This window comes from Esox lucius, chromosome 4, assembly GCF_011004845.1.
Source record: "Esox lucius isolate fEsoLuc1 chromosome 4, fEsoLuc1.pri, whole genome shotgun sequence".
NCBI classification, from domain to species: domain Eukaryota; kingdom Metazoa; phylum Chordata; class Actinopteri; order Esociformes; family Esocidae; genus Esox; species Esox lucius.
The window spans coordinates 24,498,873-24,518,141 of NC_047572.1; the positions used below are offsets into that span (position 1 = coordinate 24,498,873).

Below are 19,269 nucleotides of genomic sequence, written 5' to 3' on the forward strand. Positions count from 1 at the left end.
CTAGCTCAATCCCTCCTGCTTTTAATGAACGAACAAGCGCACAGACACTAACTCTTTGTTTATCTTCTGACCTCTCTTTCTCTCTACTTCTCTCTCTTTCTCTCTCTCTCTCTCTCTCTCTCTCTGAGAGGTAGCGTTGAATGGGAGGCACCACCAGCTGGACAGGAAACAGCGTCAAGCTGAAATCAAATCAGGCATGCTAATAGATGTGTTAGGAGACAAACTAAGACACAGTTTGTGTCAGGTCAAAAACCATGAGGGCCGGTACGGCTCACAAGAAACTGTACAGCAAAACATGCTCCCACAGAAATATGTAGAATAATTAAACGGGCATGAATTAAGAAATGTGCCAATGGGATTCGGAAATATTGTGTGTAACAAGACACATGGGACACGAGGACCTCCTGCACCAGACATCCTATTCTTCTAAAGGGTTCCACAGACGGAGCTCCTCCACCTGGCACTTATCCCGCTGATATGATAGGGACTGACAGGAAGGCCTAATCACTTGTTTGATGTTCTCAGCAGTAAAGGATTTAGTATTGAACTTGAGACAGACTACTGTCATTCGTAACTGTATTGTACACATGAAGAGCAAAGCACAGACAAAAACCCTTCTGAGTAGTTTCTGAACTGAAAATCTATGTCCTCTTCGCCAAACCCCTCATGGGAGAACACCAGATTTGAGTGAAAGCATAAAAACATTGCTTAATCAGCATTATTGTATCTGTAGGGTGGATTTAACAAATGTAGCTAATGGGTAAGTACACTGAATGCTGTACACAGTAAGCTTAATGTGTAAAAACATGTTGAGTCAAAATTCTAATTAAAAAATATACTTAACCACGGAAGACTGTACATTGATTCAGCTAGATGCCTAAATGTCGCAAAGAACCGCTGGTTGCATTCCAATTGTGCTTTAAATCGACAAACTCTGCTTGAAGTAACAGGAATTTGAACAAGCTTGCTGATTAAAATTCCAAATGTATGTTAACTCAAAAACCCACCCTTCATTCGCAGCTAGCTCCACGCATTTGTACATTGGCTAATTAATTCGTTGTGACACAAACATAATTTTTTTTTAACAAATCCAATCTGTTATTGCTTGGACCTTTTAACCAATTACTGAGATGGCTGTTAAAGTTTATATGACTTAGGTAGACTCAGTGATAAATTTTCCCATGCAGAGACATGATCTATTGGTATCACATACAGTATATGGTTCACTAGCAGAGACCAGGGTGAAACCTCAGCATCCTATATTCTTACTGTGCTCCCATCAGCATGTCTACCATTCTGTTTCCGAGGGCCACAAAAAATGTAAGACTTGGAAGTTTGCTATACAAATTGATATAGCGGTTGATTTTACGTTCAATTGTAAGACAACCAGCTGCGATTAGACTGAATGAGTCTCAAAGCCCTTGCAGCTGCTTAACCTACAATCAGTCACTGTATCCAAATCTTCTTCTACTTCCTTTTTTTTTATAGTGATCACAGCCTTAAATGTAACAGTTAAGCACTAAAAGTGAAGTCGCAATCCCTAAAACCTCGATTAACCCATCTATCCCATTCTGAATCCTTAATGAGCTTTTATACTCAGACAGGAGAGGAATATGTGCCCATCCATACCCTGTCACTGTGGGGAATATGTGCCCATCCATACCCTGTCACTGTGGGGAATATGTGCCCATCCATACCCTGTCACTGTGGGGAATATGTGCCCATCCATACCCTGTCTCTGTGGGGAATATGTGCCCGTCCATACCCTGTCACTGTGGGGAATATGTGCCCGTCCATACCCTGTCACTGTGGGGAATATGTGCCCGTCCATACCCTGTCACTGTGGGGAATATGTGCCCGTCCATACCCTGTCACTGTGGGGAATATGTGCCCGTCCATACCCTGTCACTGTGGGGCTGCACGTGGCCTTTTTTTGGGGATCGACCGGTTGCCTGCCATTGACAACAGAGGCCTAATGCTGCCTGTGTGGATGACCCACCTCCAGCAGGACTGAGTGACCCGGTGGTTACAGCTACACCCGGGAGGAGGAGCTCAGCTGGAACCAGAACCTCAGCCTGACACTCATTTATACCAGACCAGACCAGGCTGCAGAGCCAGAACCAGACGGGGGGAGGGGGGGGGTGCACAGTGCAAACCAACACATCAAAGAAGACCAATCATATTACATTAATGTACAAATACATACACAGCTACATAGAAATACACTGCATGTATATATAGTGTAATATAAAAAAATATATAAATAACAATGATATTATTGCTTATAAAAATTCTAAAAGAACCCTCAGACAGATTGTTATTGTTTGGGTGATTGGATGTTCCGTTTTCTCTGTTCCCTTCCAGATCTAATCAAATCTATCATCCCGGTCTGCGTTCCGCCTGTCAGGTCTCATTCCATTAGCATTATTAAGACAGAACCCGCTATGCACTACTCATTTCATCTCCTTGCAACAGCAACCGGGGGGGGGACTTTAGTTCCCCAATGCACAATTAAGTAGGAAAATTAATAGACTGCTGTGTTTCAGTTATTTCTATAGGGTTTTGATGAGGTCAGAGGGAGAACTTCTAACCTGACGAGAAGCGCTTTGGAAGTCATGGGTGTTTTAAAATATTCCACCCCTTTAGGAACCTCACTGTTCCTTTCAGATGTTCTTGACTTTTGCGTTTTTCTTACACTGAATGTTTTCAGATATTCAACACAAACAAAACCTAATATTATGTGAATCCAACCTGAGTGAACAAAGAACACATGACTAGTACTTACTTCTTTAAATTAATGAACAACGTTATGCAACCACCAGTGTCCTCCTGGGAGAATGCGATTGCCCACTTGTCGTGCAGAAACTGGTCGTCCACAGTGATTGACACAAAACACTTCCTTTCTTTGTTAGTCACTCTCTCACATCTATGTGGAAGAATTTCTGTGCACTTTCCATTGTAGAATGTAGCATGCAGAATCAGCAACAGAGGCAGGTTTTTATGATTGTTACATGTCTAGCCACAACATATCAATTAGGTTCACGTCTGGTTAGTAACTAGCCTATTCCAAAACTATGTGTTGCTATTCAACCATTTTTGTGTGTTTTTGATTATTGCCTTTCTGCTTGACCCAGGTTTGCATCAGATTCAGCTCATGGGCAGGTCACCATTCTCTTTGAGTTTCTGGTTCCATGAATGACATGTCTTCCCGAGTACTGACACAGCAAAGCATCTCCAAAATATCATGCTACTTAACATAAGTACGAACAAATACTGTCATTTGTTCACTCAGGTACTAGATTTTGGATGAATATCTGAAAACATTCAGTGACACAAATATGCAAAAAGAGAGAATCAGAAAAGGGAAAAATATTTTTCCACACAGTTGGTATACTGGTCTGTTCTAAAAGCATGGTGATGAACATTATGGTCTCTACATCTACCTATGCTAATATCCATCCAATCTGTCACCAGTGCAAAGGGACCACAGGCTGGTGGTGGTTGGACATTCATCTGGGATCATCTCTGCCTCCCCAATAAGTTAAATGAACAATATTATTTTGTGGTTTACTGTTTTAACTTCTGCTTTACATTGTTCTTAAAGGAAATATGTACTTTTTACAACCAGATCCAACACTCACGACACCAACACTGACATTTTACTGCTTTTAAAAATGTTAATTTGTTAATTTAGCAGAACAAAACATTTTCCAATTCACTCACTTATGAATACAACACATGATCATCCCTAATGCCTCTGATCTGGCAGACTCATAAAAAATAAAAAAATTGTAAATGCTTACCATTGTTGGAGTGCCCCAGGCTCCACATTTTTTTTTTTTTTAATAAACAGGATTTACTTCTACTTTGATAGCTCAATTTACTGTATTTTAGCATTGTCTATAACTGAAGACTTTAGTATATTTAAAACTAAATAATTGTATTTATTCAGTATTTTACTGGGTGATTTTCACTTTGATCTGAGTCATTTTTATGACTTTAGTAATCTTTAACTCAAGTGAGACTATTGTGTTCTTTCTCCACCACAGTGTCTTACAGCAGAAAGTATTTTACACAATCCTGGATCATGGTGTTTCCAGATCACGTCTGGAAAGAACTTTCACTGCTGGTACATTGGTCATCAAAAACCCATCATGACACTATGAGAGGCCAAACCGACAGACAGCCTAATCATTGAATAGACTGCCTGTAGAAATTAAATGGATCGACTATCAAACAAAATAGATAAGATAAAGAACAACTTATAACTCAACTCAATGGCATACCGACAGTGCCCAGTGTTTCGGTAAAGGTCAGTAAAAAAATTTACTGCTGCAGAGTTGCTACAATAAGGAGACAATACATATTTGAAACAAGAACTGAATATGAAATAACACTCATTGTCTACAGACCACACTAGTAGCAACCCTTAGTCCGAGAGGCTCGGCTCACTAGCAGCCAACTAGGTGACAGGCAGACGTGAGATGTGGAAGCTCCAGGGTTCGACAGAGACGGGCTTAAGTAGGGCAGAAGATCGCATTGTGGGGCAGGTCCCGGCCAGACAGACAAAGAGGAAGACAAACAGGCAGACAGTGATGAAGGCCGGCAGGCAGACAGACAACCATGGACAAGGCAGGCAAGGTAATGTGTTATAAAGGAACGCATGGAGTTAGAAAGGCAGACAATGCAGGCAGATGGGAAAGGCATTGAGGCTTTCCTTATGTGCGAGTTCTGCCAGTTACATTTCTCTGCTGGCTGAGTAACCTTAGAGCAACAGCTACATCACATGTTCCACCATACATCCCTGAGTCATCATGCATACAGCCTGCAGCACTGCCAAAGCAGAGGCATGCACACTCTTATGCACATGCACACGTGTGCCCACATCTACAATCACACACACGCAGATGTTCACGCATTTGCACAGTCACACACAAGTGCTCTCTCCTGAGCTGTGCGCACACACACACACACACTCTCACGCCTATAGGGCAGCACAAGAACAGAGCAAAAACAAGCCAAGTGTAAGATGGTGTAGGCTGTGTGTTTGCGCTGCGTGTGTAGGAATATTGGTACCTATTTATACATTAACATTTGAGTCATAATTTTCTGTGGCATTAAATACTTATACTCCTGGCAGCAGACCCTGTATATTCAGCACATACCTGGCCTTTATATCATAATCTTTGGTAATTTTAAACGATGTCATGCGTAAAGGGACCAGGACAGCATTGTTCCGGTCTAGCTGTATTACGCTATTCTTTTTATGGCACCGCATGGAAAAGTCTAGATCACTGAACGTCGCATTTAAAAAAAAAAAAAAAACACTAAGGAAAAAGGCAGATTCTGTCTCCATACCTCGTTGACGCCCATTGATAACAAAACATACAGTATTGGCCATTTACTATGAAGGCTTTACTCCACCACTGGAAACACCTGTCCCACCAGGTCTGGATACACTCTCATTCAATTTTATTAATTTGCATTAAGTGGCACACATTGCATCCTGCACAGAATTCCATTGGTTGCGTATTAGACATGCAAAATGTCCTATGAATAGGAGCATGGAAATGAATGAATGACTAAATAAATACAACCATGTAGCCACAAATGCATAGACTGACAGTGCGCTCACAACATGTAACGGTAAAACAAGCTGTAGAATCGAAAATATAATAGAATAAGCATAAAACATCGCACAATAATTGTAACCCACAATAATTTTGGATAGGCCTATATTCAAATAAAATATTGAAATGTGTTCTAAGGCAAATATAACTGGATCTTATACTGATTTCATAGCTCATCCTCCAGGACCAACACTGACCCGAGATATAATCGGTGATAGCAGATCAACCAGATTAGCCCGTAAACAAAGAAAAAATGGTCAGTCTTTTGTTATTTCCAACGATAATCTTAATCCGATTTAGATTTCTCTACTCCTCTCTAAAACAGGGGCACGGGTGGACCTGCATGAGGTCTAAATAATATATAATGATTTTTGTATGAGAAAAATATCGTACCAGAATCTTGCAATCAACTGCAAGGTGCACGCAGAAGCCAATATCCACACGGACAGTGGAGAAAAATAAAGAGAAAAAAAATCACGACCAAATAACTCACCTCGTGTTCTAAAGAAAGAGACGGACCTGGAGTGTGGACCTTGAGGGTGCAATGAACTGACTGAAAAAAGAAAGCGAACGGAATATCTTGACAGAATAGGTAAAATCCTTGTCTCGGACGGTGTGGTGCGTGGAGGTTAGGTTTAGGCTGGATGCTGTCATCGTATTGGGACTGCTCACGGTCGCTTAATCCCCGGCCCTGAGGTCTGAAATAACCCACCCACCCCCACCCCCTCCCTCCCTTCCTCGCTTCGTCTTCTCTCTCTCGCTCGCTCTCGCTCTCTATCTTTTCTCCCTTCTCCACTTTTTTTCTCCGTCCCCGTCTGTCTTGAGCACCCTCTTCACAAGGTCAGATTGATTGAGGACAGGGATGATCATGTTTAATTTGTACATACTCAGCATTGATATTCAGTAATTATTAAATTATTATTAAAATGAAATCAACAAAGACGTAAATAAAATTACGGTATATTGTATTAAACTATAATTAGAACCAAACAGAAAAGGACAAAGCATACGTTTAATTACGTGTTTATATACCCTGTTAATCTTATTTAGAACATATTTTTACGCACTTATATTGGGTTAGAATTAGTTCCGTAAGCTAAAATACATGGGTATTGCTCTGCCTTTCTCACATCGTAGAGTTTGTACCTCCACGGACATAATATACAGTAATCCTTTGAGCGTAATTTCCGGTTTCAACAGTCACGTTTCCGCCAACAAGTAGGCTACGCGGGATAAGAACGGTAAATAACATCAAGCCAAAGAGCAATTTCTAGGAGAACCTCTTCCATAAAATCACAACCAGCAGAGGGTTAGCTTGAAAACCCTATACACACCACGGCGAAATGTTTAAACTCGAGGGTTTAGGGCCAAAAATGGACCCAGAGGAAATGAAGAAGAAGATGCGACAGGACGTAATCACGTCCGTGCGCAATTTTCTAATCTATATTGCCCTTCTCAGAGCCAGTAAGTATCGGTATTCACATTGCTTGCGGGCTGATCATATCTATTTCACTTACTAATATTGCGCAGTGTTCAGACCATATAATGATAATAAACACGAGACATGACCCTTCAGAGATCATCCGCTAAGTGCTCACCCCTAAACATGGTTCCCCTCGTTAAAACTGGGAAGTACTTTCCATGAAGATGACTGGGCATTCATCTAACTTCCACAGAATTTTGGAAAGCCCATTTCACCATAAATGTCTCAAAAATGAATGGGGAACGTTTTCAACAGTTTTGTTTCACTAAGACTTTCTTTTGCCTCCCCCCCCCCAACAGCTCCTTATATCTTAAAGAAGTTGGACAGCATTTGAGAACTTTTGCCTTTCCAGTATTCACACTTGGTTTACTTCAACAAGGACAATGGACATCACCGTGACAGCGGACCCAGGCATCCATCTAGACACCATCATGTAGATCCTATAGGGAAGACTTCTTTATAGGTTATAATGGAGACGTGTGTCCCCAGTATAGAACTTGAACACTCAGAGGTTATCATTTGTACTCATCAATATGTATATGTATATTATATGGTTCAGGAAAAGCAACTGACTGCATTTTTTATTTAAAGTGATTCTATGCCTCCATAGGCACTCTTTTCAACGGTCCTTCTCAGTGAATGAGAGTTTGTGGTAATTGGAGATGGGAATATTGTTTAGTCATGTGAATCACCTGTAATAAAGGGAGGACATGTTAAAATGTGTCACTGGTAGCTCACTTGTAAGAGCAGGACGTTTTTAAAGACTGGGTTGTGGGTTTGACTGCAAGTATGAAAATGTATGCCCTTAATACTGTAAGTCTCAGTATAAGATTTATCTGGTGTAAGTCAGTATGGTGGTATAAAATGTCCTTCACCCTCGATAACTACTTGACTGTGGCCTCCATGGAATCATGAAGATAAAAGAATACTTTTGCACTGCCTGAGTTTTCTGTTTGCTAGAGACAGGCCGTCTTTCCTTTAGTCTAAAGACATCCCAATGCAATGGCTGGTAATTTAGTACACTGACCTGCATAATATTTTTTTTTTTCATTTCCCTTGTAAAATACAAATAGACTAAGCGTTCAATTATTACCGGAATATCCCAAGATAATGACTTGCCTGGTAAAATTAGAGTATTACTTAAATATCCCACATGGGGGTGCACTTGTCTTATTTTTCAGGAGGAAAGCATTAATCAATCTTTGGTAAAACTGCTGTTCAATCTACGCAATCTTTAGTAAAAACAGAATTTCGATAGAGAAGGGGTTCTTAAAATAAAGTTGCACACTATCAGTAATGAAGTATGGACGGATCCACGTACGACGAACGAACCAACAGTTTGAGCCAGTGGTAGACCAGCTAGACAGCGAGAGGGAGAGCCCCCGAGCACGCCGCCATTCAGATGCGACGTAAAGAACGGGTCTACTTCATCAGCCCCTCACTGGTGTAACGGTAGCAGCAGCAGGCAGTCCTTCCGTGTTTTTGTTAGATTAGATGTGTGGGCCCGCCCCTTCGTTTACTGCCGCGACCCTACAACATCATCTGCCTGCCTAATACTATTTTCAGGTAAAGTGCGATTTTTTTTTACGTAGACCGCTTTGTAATAATTTGAGTAGGTGGCGGACGTCGATGATACATTAAAATGGTCAGCAAATTATACAGTAAAGGGAAGACGATACTGCTCTGATTCAGCGCCTGCCAGCTCCCATGTTCTATATTCCTGGCACGAGCATGGGAACACTGCATAAATGATTGCTTCCTCCGTTGTTTAAATACAATTGGCAATTAAGATTTGCAAGGACTAAATGGTTTTACGGTGTTATAACTTGTCCATTTACATTACATTTTATCATTATATTATATATATGCTTAGATTTTCTATTACTAGCATGTGATCTGTTGTCCAGATACTGGTCTGGGTGAGTAATACTTAAGTGAATTACATCAGCTGACATGTTTGTCTTCTTGACCTCACAATGTGACTATTCCCCATGATCATCCTCAGGCAGAGATGGACTTCCCAGGTCATTTCGAGCGCATCTTCCAGCAGCTGAACCAACAGCGTGTCAGCGGTCAGCTCTGTGACTGTGTAATTGTGGTTGGGGGCCAGCCCTTCAAGGCCCACCGCTCCATCCTGGCAGCCTGCAGTACACATTTCAGGGCCCTATTAAATTCAGTAGATGGGGATGGAGGAGGTGGTGGGGAAGGAAGTAGAAGAGCCAGTATGATGGAGCTAGACCCAGAGGTTGTGACTCCTGAGGCTTTCTCTGCCTTGCTAGACATGATCTACACCTCCACTCTCACTCTGGGGAACTCCAATGTAATGGATGTGCTCTTAGCTGCGTCCCACCTGCACCTTAACACTGTGGTCAAGGCCTGCAAGCACCACCTCACCTCACGCAACTTTCCCACATCGCCCCCGCGGGGCTGGAGGTCGCCGGTGCCGCCGCCGCCGCCGCAGCAATTCAGCCTTGAGGTGGACCAGCAGCAACTGAGGACTTCTCCATCCCAGGCGTCGGCCATGGTTGTGGTCAACTCCAGGCAGCAGAGATCCGTCCTGCTTCAGCAGCTGGGACTCAGCCTGGTCACCTCAGCCCTGGAAGGGAGTCTTGACAACAGGGACATCGAAACAGAGGCAAGCCAGGCTGGAGACCGGGACGGAGAGATTCGGATGTGTGGAGGCACGGAGCAACAAGTTACTTTCTGTGGCCGGCGACTCCATAAGCGGAAGAACTCCTCTCCACAAGTGTTTCAGGAGGAGCGACTTCACAGCAAGCAGAGAGGGGGCAGGCTGTCTGAGGAGAACCACGTGGACGGCTCCCCAAGGGTGACCAGAAGTCACGGGGGTGAAGAGCTTCCCTCCCCAGACTCATTGAAGACAGACGAGGGACTCCGCCTGGAGAGGGCAGAAACCGAGGAGTTGGAGGAGAAGTACGAGACAGGGGGAGTAGTATTGCAAGAGGAGGTACAGCTGCCTAGCCAGTCTGACGGCAGTGCGGGAGGGAGGCTGGCGGGTGGGGGAGAGGGCCAGTTGGGTGGCCCTCTTGTGGACAGAGGACTGGTGTTTAAAGTTAAAGTGGGAGATGAGGGGCATGAAGAGGATGATCAGAAGACTAATGTTGTGGTAAAGAATGAGCAGCTGAGCAGCTCCTATCCAGACACACCAGGTGTGTCCAATGACCCTCCATCTACACCAGAGGACACCGGTGACCGCCACGAGGAGCCTGCCAATGATGAGAAAGACGTAATCGTCCCGAAGCAAAGTGATCCGAGCCCATCCGACTCCCAGTCTGGTATCGGTCCTCACACAGAGACACACCCACTCCAAAATAGCACGGAGGTAGACGGGTCATCTGACAATGAGGGCCTGGACAGCAACCGAGACCTGGGCCTTTCCTGCATTCTCAACCCCAGGAGTGCACTTGAGGCGGTAGGAGAGGACCGCCTCCTCACCACCTCCATCAGTGAGGCTCAGGCAGAAAGCATTGAAGCGGTTAGGTCACTGCAAGGTCCAGAGGGATCATCTGCCTCCTCCCTTATGTTCCCCATAACCCCAGGCCCCTTCCAACAGATCCTCAGTGGAGAGGGACACAGTTTCAGTGACAGCTTCATTCTCCAGCCCACCCAAACTCAGGATGTTCTGGGGGGCTTCTTGAGAGGCGTTCGGCCGGACGTAGCCACCTTGGGCAGCCTAAGTCTGACCACCGCCCGCTCCCGTTCTCTCAGAGTAGACATTACCGGAGCAGGGGGCAGTTTAGGGGCGCCAGCTTACCGTCGTATCGCCCCAAAAGTGACGCCCAATTCTGAGGCCCACAAAGACGGGCAACCCAGTGACGCCTCTTCTTCCGGTCAGGCGGCGGTGGACGCTGCCCCCCGGGCCACACTTACCAGAGCATCAGAGGACGTCCTGTCCAAGTGTAAGAAGGCCCTAACCGAGCACAACGTCCTGGTGGTGGAGGGGGCCAGGAAGTACGCCTGCCAGATCTGCTGCAAGACCTTCCTGACCTTGACCGACTGTAAGAAACACATCCGGGTCCACACGGGAGAGAAGCCCTACGCCTGCCTCAAGTGCGGAAAACGCTTCAGCCAGTCGTCCCACCTTTACAAACACTCAAAGACCCTCTGTCTGCGCTGGAAAAACCACCTGCCTGCCACGCTGCTCTGAGACGCCGGGTTCAGCTGGACACCAAAAACGCAGCCAGCGCTCCCTGTTGGACAGAGACCGTTGACATATTCCGTTTGGAAAAGTTCCGGCACGTCAGGGTTATTAGGCTTGTCGGGTTGCTTACACCGTAAAAACAATAAAATAGATCCTTACAGGTTTCCATAGAAAAAGGATTTTTAAAAAGCGTACTGTTGATTGTCTACTGTAAAAGGTCACGGTTACCTGCAGCGTGTTTTCATAGAACATGGAGGTTCTCTTTAAAAGAATCCAAGCATTATTTCTCTGTAGGATAATTATTACAGAATGAGGAAAATAAACTAGAGAGGAATCACTAATGCCGGACTACTGTCTTTCAATTACGTATTCGGATAACTTAGAATAGAATTCTTATTATGGAAAAAGAAAAATCATATATTCCAAAAGCTTGACATTAAACAAAGTTTAATTCAATAACAAAGCTTGAATGACAGACTGTTAGACAAAGGGAACATCTGGAGTGTTTTATCATTGATTGCGAAACATCGTTGCCTAATTGGGTATTTGGCAGATTCATAAGAACACAAAGGCCACAAATCAATTATTAGTATGTGGAGACTAATTGTAGTGCATTTTCTATATTTTAAGAGGAAGCCATGGTTGACACGAAGGATGGTGGTTGGAGTGTGCTAAGGCATGTTCTCAGAGCTAATTCTCTAAATTTCCTTCTTCAAAAACAGAAGTCATAATAACCCTCTTGTTATTCATAAACATCATGGGCCGGTTCCGCCTACAAACAATACGCATAGTCCTAGACTCCAAAATCAAGCCCAATCAAGATTTTCCGTTCAGATTGCTTTTTTTAGACAACGACTAGGCTTAATCTCTTTCCACAAAACCACCCACGATTACTGATTGGGTGAAGAAGAAAATCCTAAGAATAAAGAAACTGAGTTGAGTCGTTGTGTAGAGCAGCACTAGAATTTCAATTCGCTTGGCATGTCGGTGCCCTGTAGACCCGCCAGCAGGTTGTTGGCCGACAGCTCTGCCATGATGCCACGTGTGGAGTAGGTGGCACTGCCGATGTGGGGCAGGACCACTACAGGCGGAGAGGGGAGAGAAATCCATCAGGTGGGACGTAATGAACACTGATAATCTTTAGGAAAACCATTAATGATTACAGACAATCCTGCAGAACACAGCAGAGGTGCCTGGCTTCCATGTGTCTGCTGTGTACCCCAACACTCACCACAGTTTTTGAGGGTGAGCAAGGGGTGGTCGGTTGGTAGTGGTTCTGGGGTTGTGACGTCTAGCCCAGCGCAAGCTATCTGACCAGTGGTCAAAGCCTGGTACAGATCCTCCTGATTCACCACCGCACCCCTTTAACATACACAGACAGGCTGCTACTTCATGGAGTACGGCAGGCATGTTACTAGAGTTGACTTCCTGTAGTTCGGTGTCCACTAAATGGCTTAAATGTAGCTAGCTAGCCCTATTCGTGATGCTTTTAAAAAAAATTAGCAGCGTCTGGAGCCCCAGTGTGGATGGTTTGTTGCTGCTCCATACGGTAAATGCAGTACCTGCTGGTGTTGATGAAGACCGCGTTGTTCTTCATCTTGCTGAAGAAAGCCTTGTTACATAGGCCCTGGGTCTCTGGGGTTAGGGCGCAGGACACCACAACAAAATCACACTCCGACAACAGGGTGTCCAAGGGGACTGTAACATGGCGGAGAAGAGAGAAACGGTCAAATGAACCAATAATAATCATCCCCCTCAAATTGTTCTCTTATCCCTAGTCCCTTCACCCCGGCTCACCGTACTCCCCCTCCACATCAGAAGCATATGATTTAGCTGTTCTGCCAGAGTACAGGAGCCTCTTCACTCCAAACGGTTTCAATCTCCTGGCTATGGCCATACCTGCGGGAAAACAGCTTTGGCTTAAGACAATCCATGTCCCACTCAATGAATTAATTAGTGAGCCACTCATTCAAGCATTTAAAGATTCAGTATGGATCGAGTGGACCTGGCAACAAGGAGCACGAGAGTCCCACACTCCTCCTATATGTCAGGGGCCAGCAAGCTCAAACATGGTTCGTGGCTGAGGAATACTTCCTGGTTGGCGAGCAATTTGATAAGAAGCTGAATGGTGTGCCCTGAAAGCTACAGACGTCAACCTTCGACCCCAGAGATAAAACCCCTTGGAGGACAGACCCCACAGACTGTCTGTCTGTCTCCAAATTCTCAATAATATTTCACCACATGTAAACGTTGTCAATGAATCAGAGCATCGCAGCCTCTCTACCTATGCGTCCCAGACCAATGACGCCGACTGTGCTGCCCAACAGACCATAACCACAAAGCCAGAGAGGTTTCCAGGTGCTCCAGCCTCCACTGAGAGAGAAACAGAAAGATATTTAAAAGAAAACTGAGGATATTTTCATGTGTTCATAGTGACTGCAGGTAGACATTCGGTGAGGCAACCCACCCCTAAAGTATTAACCAAACATCATAGTAGGTTTCACAAGACTCTCCTCTGGCTTCCACAGACGTTTCAACATTTCAGTTTCAACAATAATCTGGCACATTATTTTTCAACTAGACGAGCCAGTTAATCCAAAAGTGCTAACCGTATGGGGAGGTCCAGTGAGGGGCTTGGGAAACACTGTACTAGACTGATGAGCTGAAACAGGAGTCTGATTCTGCGTTTGTAACGGGCGCTCACTTCTTAACCTCCAGCACCCCCTCTGGCAGCCGGCGTGCCGTGGCCAGTAGCAGGGCGACGGTCAGCTCCGCTGTCGCGTCCGTCAGGACATCCGGAGTGTACCCCACGCGCACCCCTCTGCACACAGAACATGGACAGCGGGGCCCAAAGGGAGTTCAGAAAAAAAGCTGTGAGGCTAAGGTTGTCACTAGTCAGCGGAAGGTCTTACCGTTTCTTGATCTCATCCATGGCCATGTGGTCGAACCCGACAGACAAGGTACTTATCACCTTCAGGTTTGGACCTGAACAGAAATAAATATCTGTGTATTAGGAGAAGACAGAATGGCAACTAAACATGCAACACACCCCTATACTGGACTGTATGATGCATTTCTAGCAGCATTACCAGCTCCCTATTTTGGAAAACAATGAGAGCAGTTGTTTCAGTGGATGTCCATTTTCCTCTGCACCACCCATCTTCAATGATGTCCCCATGTCAGAGACATCCACAGTCAGGGATTCACTGTCCAGCGCTGGAGTACCACAGCAGACATCATGTCAACAAGCACAATCATGAATCTGTTCTTCCGTATGTGCTTTGCTTCTCTGTAACCACCACAGACCTAATTGGTCACCTACATCGGCTATGTCAGACCAGATCTGGAGGATTGCTGTCCCGGTTGGCGACCTTGCCTCACTCAAGACCTGGCTGCCAGGCTACAGCCATGTCCAGTCGTGTGCATGCAGAATGATTTCAGCTACCAGGAAACCCTTGGAATCACATCCTCTGAGATCAGACAGGAGCAGATCTGCCTGACATTCGAAAATCCCTGCAGAACGACCGGTTTGAGGACTGTCCACTCCTAACCAGACAGCAGTTTAATGGACGGGCAACCGGCAAAAAGCCTCAAACCAAATACTCCCATATACCACACAGACTATTATCAGAACTCTACCGGTTACACTTCATTAAACCGATCAGTTCACAAACCTTACAAACCCAGGAACTAAGAAATGCCTTTGTTAGATGTAGTCTATAGCTGCCACACCATACCTTGCCATTAAATTACCATTGTTTTGTACATACTACACATTTGAACTTTATTAAGTGTTTTGATAGTTTAGCTTTTTTCAAGCTGATAATTATACATGGCTGATATTTACTGTCAGTTAGTGTACAGATCATTCTATGACTGCATGATCCCAATGAAACCCAATACAACTACCATTACCTGCCGCATGCAGAACCTCAGTGTCGATCTTGTCTGACAGGAGACACAACAGCCCATGGGCCCCTGCAACACCTTTCAAAAGCTCCTCCCTTGGTACAGGTTCATCGGAGTCCCACAATGACACCTTACACCTGTTTCCCCAGAAACAAGAGAGAGAGTTAGAAGGGGATGGATAAGGCTGAAAGAACAAATTAAAAGAATGCCCTTAATTGTACTATAAGCTTATATTCTGGACAGTATATTTTTTTCAAGGCGGCAGGCTTACTCGTACAGATGATCTTACCTTTCATTAATTAGGCTATACCTTCTAATCAATGCTGATGCTTACAATGTGTTATTTGAATTTTTTAACCATTTTAGAGTAGGCCTACTGTACGCTATAACATGTGATATATGGTTTAAAGGTCACTTCCTACTCCAGTTTTACGTTCAGAATGCGTGGTACTTCTCGGTCACAGTGTAGCATTACCCTAAGCTAGCGTGCGTGAGTCCGATGCATTTTTAAACTGCACTGGAATGTAGCAGCACATTACGTTAATGGTCACGTCACAGTGATATACAGATAAAATGTGACAGCGAATGAATAACTCATTAGGCTTGCTAGCTAGCTAATCAGTGCTAACAACAAATGGAACCTGCCGTGCATACATACACTCCAGACTGTGACAGAATCTTCATTCCTTCCTGCGGGATGCGTCTTGTTACGAAAACCTTCATGATCTTGTGAGCTGTGTGCATACCCAGAAAAACTTGAAAAGACAGAAAAACTGCTTGAAACAACGGCCCAACAGACTAGGCTGTGACTTTTCAACCGATTTCAGTGTCCTACGGAGACAGTACCCACACGAACGACTTACTAAGTGCGCTCTGTTAAGATAAATTAAACTTTGGAGACCGGGGAAACCAGCCCGAATTGTATTTACGCCCAACCGTATCCACACGTTATATCAACGGGCCGCATGATGCATTATGGGTTATCATGGGCAAGTAGGGTATTACGGCCAGTGTAGCCCGGTGCTGCCCTTCAATTAACGAATTGGAATCAGTTGTGCGCTATCTTAAAAACTGGGTGCAAATTACGTGAACATGAAGAATATATCTAGGATACCGTTTTAAGCGGTGCATTTTGGGGAACATTTTATTTTGCTTGACTCTCGGCTTTGGGGATTTCGTGACGATTAGCTTAACCGCGTAACGCAGTATGACAACATTAACGCAATTGGTCAATTATTTGCTGGGAGGGCTAGTAACCTTTAACTTCTAAGTTCTTAATATAACGAGAAGAAAGAAATGTGTAAAATTAGGACTGAGTTTCTTTCATTTCCCATTAATCCTAAATGTAAATTGGTGCACTTTAAAATTCTGAACCATATATATCCATCAAAATAATTTTTAAGAGTAAGATTTAATGTTGGAGATTAAAATGTATGTCAAATATGCAAGGCAGAGATAGAAACGGTTGAACACTTATTTTTTCACTGCAATTTGGTAACCAGATTCTGGAATGATGCGTGGAGCTGGTTGCAACAAAAAATACCTGTAAGGCTGATACTGTCGTGGGAATTTGTTAAGTTTGGCCTATTAATTGAGGATAAAAAGTATCCTTTATTATTAATATTGTGTTGCTTCTGTTGAAATTTTTTATACACAAATGTACATTTCTCAAAATCCCTCCAATTTTTTTGGCTTTCAAGGAGGAATTCAGAGTATATTTAGAGACAGTGAAAATGATGAAAAGTCCGAAAGCAGTGTATTTGTACTCCTTATTGGAAGATTTTGGTTTTATAATTTGAATAACTACCTACTCCCCTACTTTTTTTATTCTATTGTTCGTTGACTTTATATTTATTATTTTATTTTTTCTCCTTGTCTTCATTGTACTTAGCCTACTGATGGGAATTATATGAATACTGTGATATAATATTTGTATGTGAGCTCAGGTTGTTTGTGAATGTTCTGCAAATATGTTAATATCTATTTTTTTTTAGTGCTTAATATAACGTCATGCATTATCGCACCTCATATCCAGGATTTCTATTATGGAACGTTATGTGGGTTTCGTTTTGTAAAACCAAACACCGTCCAATTTACTTATTGACCGATCCCTTAATCAAAATAATCATTTAACGTATACATACGTGTTTTTAAGTAATCATAGGTCAATAGATTAATATTATTCACTGGTACATGCTGGTAAAGTTCTGTCTCGCGCACTTGCTGCTGCACAAAAACGACGTTTTGCATCCGTATGGGGAAACGTTAGAAGGGTTCGTTCACTGTTAATTCTTCACTTAAACACTAGAGGGCAACAATCTGTGTACAATATTGCAGCCTCCTGGCTATCTGTCAGTGTCTGTCTGTGTCTGTCTGTCTGTCTGTCTATCTATCTATCTATCTATCTATCTATCTATCTATCTATCTATCTAATCTATCAACTAATCAATTCAAATGATTTTATTGTCATGAAAAGTGTTACTACATGATTTTTCAAAAGCAAACATGAAAAAAATATTTAAAATAAATGATGACCCCGACAATAGGAAAAACAGTAATGGTATATGAATAATAATCAATGACAAATTACACTACAATAAATAGGTAGTGGTAACCAGGGTTGGGTATGTTACTTTTTAAATGTATTCCATTACAGTTACAAGTTACCTGTCTACATTTGTAATCAGTAACGTAACTTTTAGATTACTCAAAATCATTAATGTAATCTGATTACTGAATTACTTTTAGATTACTTTCATATTAGGAGCCATTTGAAAACAAATATGAATAGCCTATCACCAATTGAACACCCTTTGCGGGATCAGTCAGTGTTAGAGTTTACATAGCTGGCCAAAAACTGAATTTTCATTTTAACTTATGGGTTTTGTACAGCGCCTTGGGAAAGGGTTTCGAAATCATTGCTTTCTACTTCAATATGATTGGGCTACATCTCTACATTACATGCCCAAGGTCAGTCAGATATTCAGTCGTTCCAATTAATCCAACAACCCCCGATCTTCCAGAATCTTATCTGAACATAAACCAAAATCCAAGGATGTGTTAACCTTTTCTGTGATTTGTTTTATTCATGTTTCTAATTGCTTCAACCACCAATATTGGCAAAAAGTTACAGAAACCCTAGGCACGCGAACGCACGTTTGCAATCGTGAACAGCCGCACACAAATACGTTTTACTCGCGTGAACGTTAACAGGATAATTATGTCCACCAGCAATTGATTTTCAAATCGCAAATGATAGAAATAAACTGAGATAATACACCTGCACTCTTAGCTTAAAGTCAATGTCGCCAGCAGCCAATGATAACCAATGGATGCAATATTCTGAGATGGAAAGCAAGCAGAATCACATTGCCTACCTGTATGGACGGAGATGAGGTGGTTGCCTCAAATACATATCATCATCCTTTGGCAGAGTGCTTCCAAACACACCTTTTCTCCTTAAATATCGTTATTAATTCCATATAATGTTTTATCTTGAAGGCCCATGTTACAGCTATCTAACAAATAGTTAACTAATCTTCAAAAACATGAGTTTTTCAGTGCAACTATTCTCTGCTGTGTTGTTCGGGGCATTTGACAAATAAACCTTGAAACTTGAACTATAATATATAACACTTCAACTAATACATAACACTAGGTAGGCCTATCGCCTATCATTGTTCTGAGAAAGATGCGTTGAGTAGATAACTAAATCACCTTTAAACGAGTCAGCTAATATAGATACACACTGTTTTTACCAATTAAACTAGAGCTTCATTAGTCATTAAACTGTTTAGACGAGTCTATGTTTGCGCGCATGATGATCCCACACACAACTGAGGCGCTCAATTGGTATTTTCGTTCAAATAACAATGTTTTTAAAACATTAAATAAAAAAAACAAGCATGCAGGGTGTCATAATTATTTAGCGCACCTATTCTTCTAATCCAAAAGTAATCATATTTTTTAAGTGTCTGTAATCCGATTAAAATATTTTAGTTGGTAACGTAACCGATTACACAACGTAACGGATTTGTAACCGTTACTCCCCAACTCTGGTGGTAACATTATCACTCCCTTCACAACAG

The 19,269-nt window shown here is 42.9% G+C and overlaps 3 protein-coding genes across 6 annotated transcripts in view; 1 reads left to right on the forward strand and 2 right to left on the reverse strand.

The window, feature by feature from the left end:
* Positions 1-6,313, reverse strand: part of frmpd1b (FERM and PDZ domain containing 1b) — a 32,048-nt gene extending 25,735 nt beyond the window's left edge. For both annotated transcript variants that reach the window (XM_010897444.5, XM_010897443.5), the window contains exon 1: positions 6,124-6,313. The gene's annotated coding sequence lies outside the window, so the exon portion shown is untranslated. The remainder of the gene's footprint in view (positions 1-6,123) is intronic.
* A 189-nt stretch (positions 6,314-6,502) lies between these two features.
* Positions 6,503-11,610, forward strand: tomm5 (translocase of outer mitochondrial membrane 5 homolog (yeast)). Of its 3 annotated transcripts, none has more exons than XM_034291794.1 (3): positions 6,503-7,094; positions 7,413-8,679; positions 9,123-11,610. In XM_034291794.1, exon 3 carries the CDS (start codon positions 9,125-9,127, stop codon positions 11,276-11,278), a length of 2,154 nt encoding a protein of 717 aa, XP_034147685.1. In that variant the 5' UTR covers positions 6,503-7,094; positions 7,413-8,679; positions 9,123-9,124; the 3' UTR covers positions 11,279-11,610. The 3 variants fall into 3 exon arrangements, with proteins under 3 accessions (XP_034147685.1, XP_010895742.2, XP_010895744.1); XM_010897440.4 differs by having other exon boundaries at positions 6,504-7,094; positions 9,119-11,610; XM_010897442.4 differs by lacking the exon at positions 9,123-11,610 and having other exon boundaries at positions 6,767-7,094; positions 7,413-8,052.
* A 92-nt stretch (positions 11,611-11,702) lies between these two features.
* Positions 11,703-16,205, reverse strand: grhpra (glyoxylate reductase/hydroxypyruvate reductase a). The gene is made up of 9 exons (XM_010897437.4): positions 15,840-16,205; positions 15,188-15,318; positions 14,185-14,257; positions 13,977-14,093; positions 13,557-13,645; positions 13,070-13,171; positions 12,835-12,970; positions 12,504-12,634; positions 11,703-12,353 (listed from the first exon to the last, which is right to left on the reverse strand). Exons 1-9 carry the CDS (start codon positions 15,923-15,925, stop codon positions 12,232-12,234), a joined length of 987 nt encoding a protein of 328 aa, XP_010895739.2. The 5' UTR covers positions 15,926-16,205; the 3' UTR covers positions 11,703-12,231.
* Between the last annotated feature and the right edge of the window lie 3,064 nt (positions 16,206-19,269).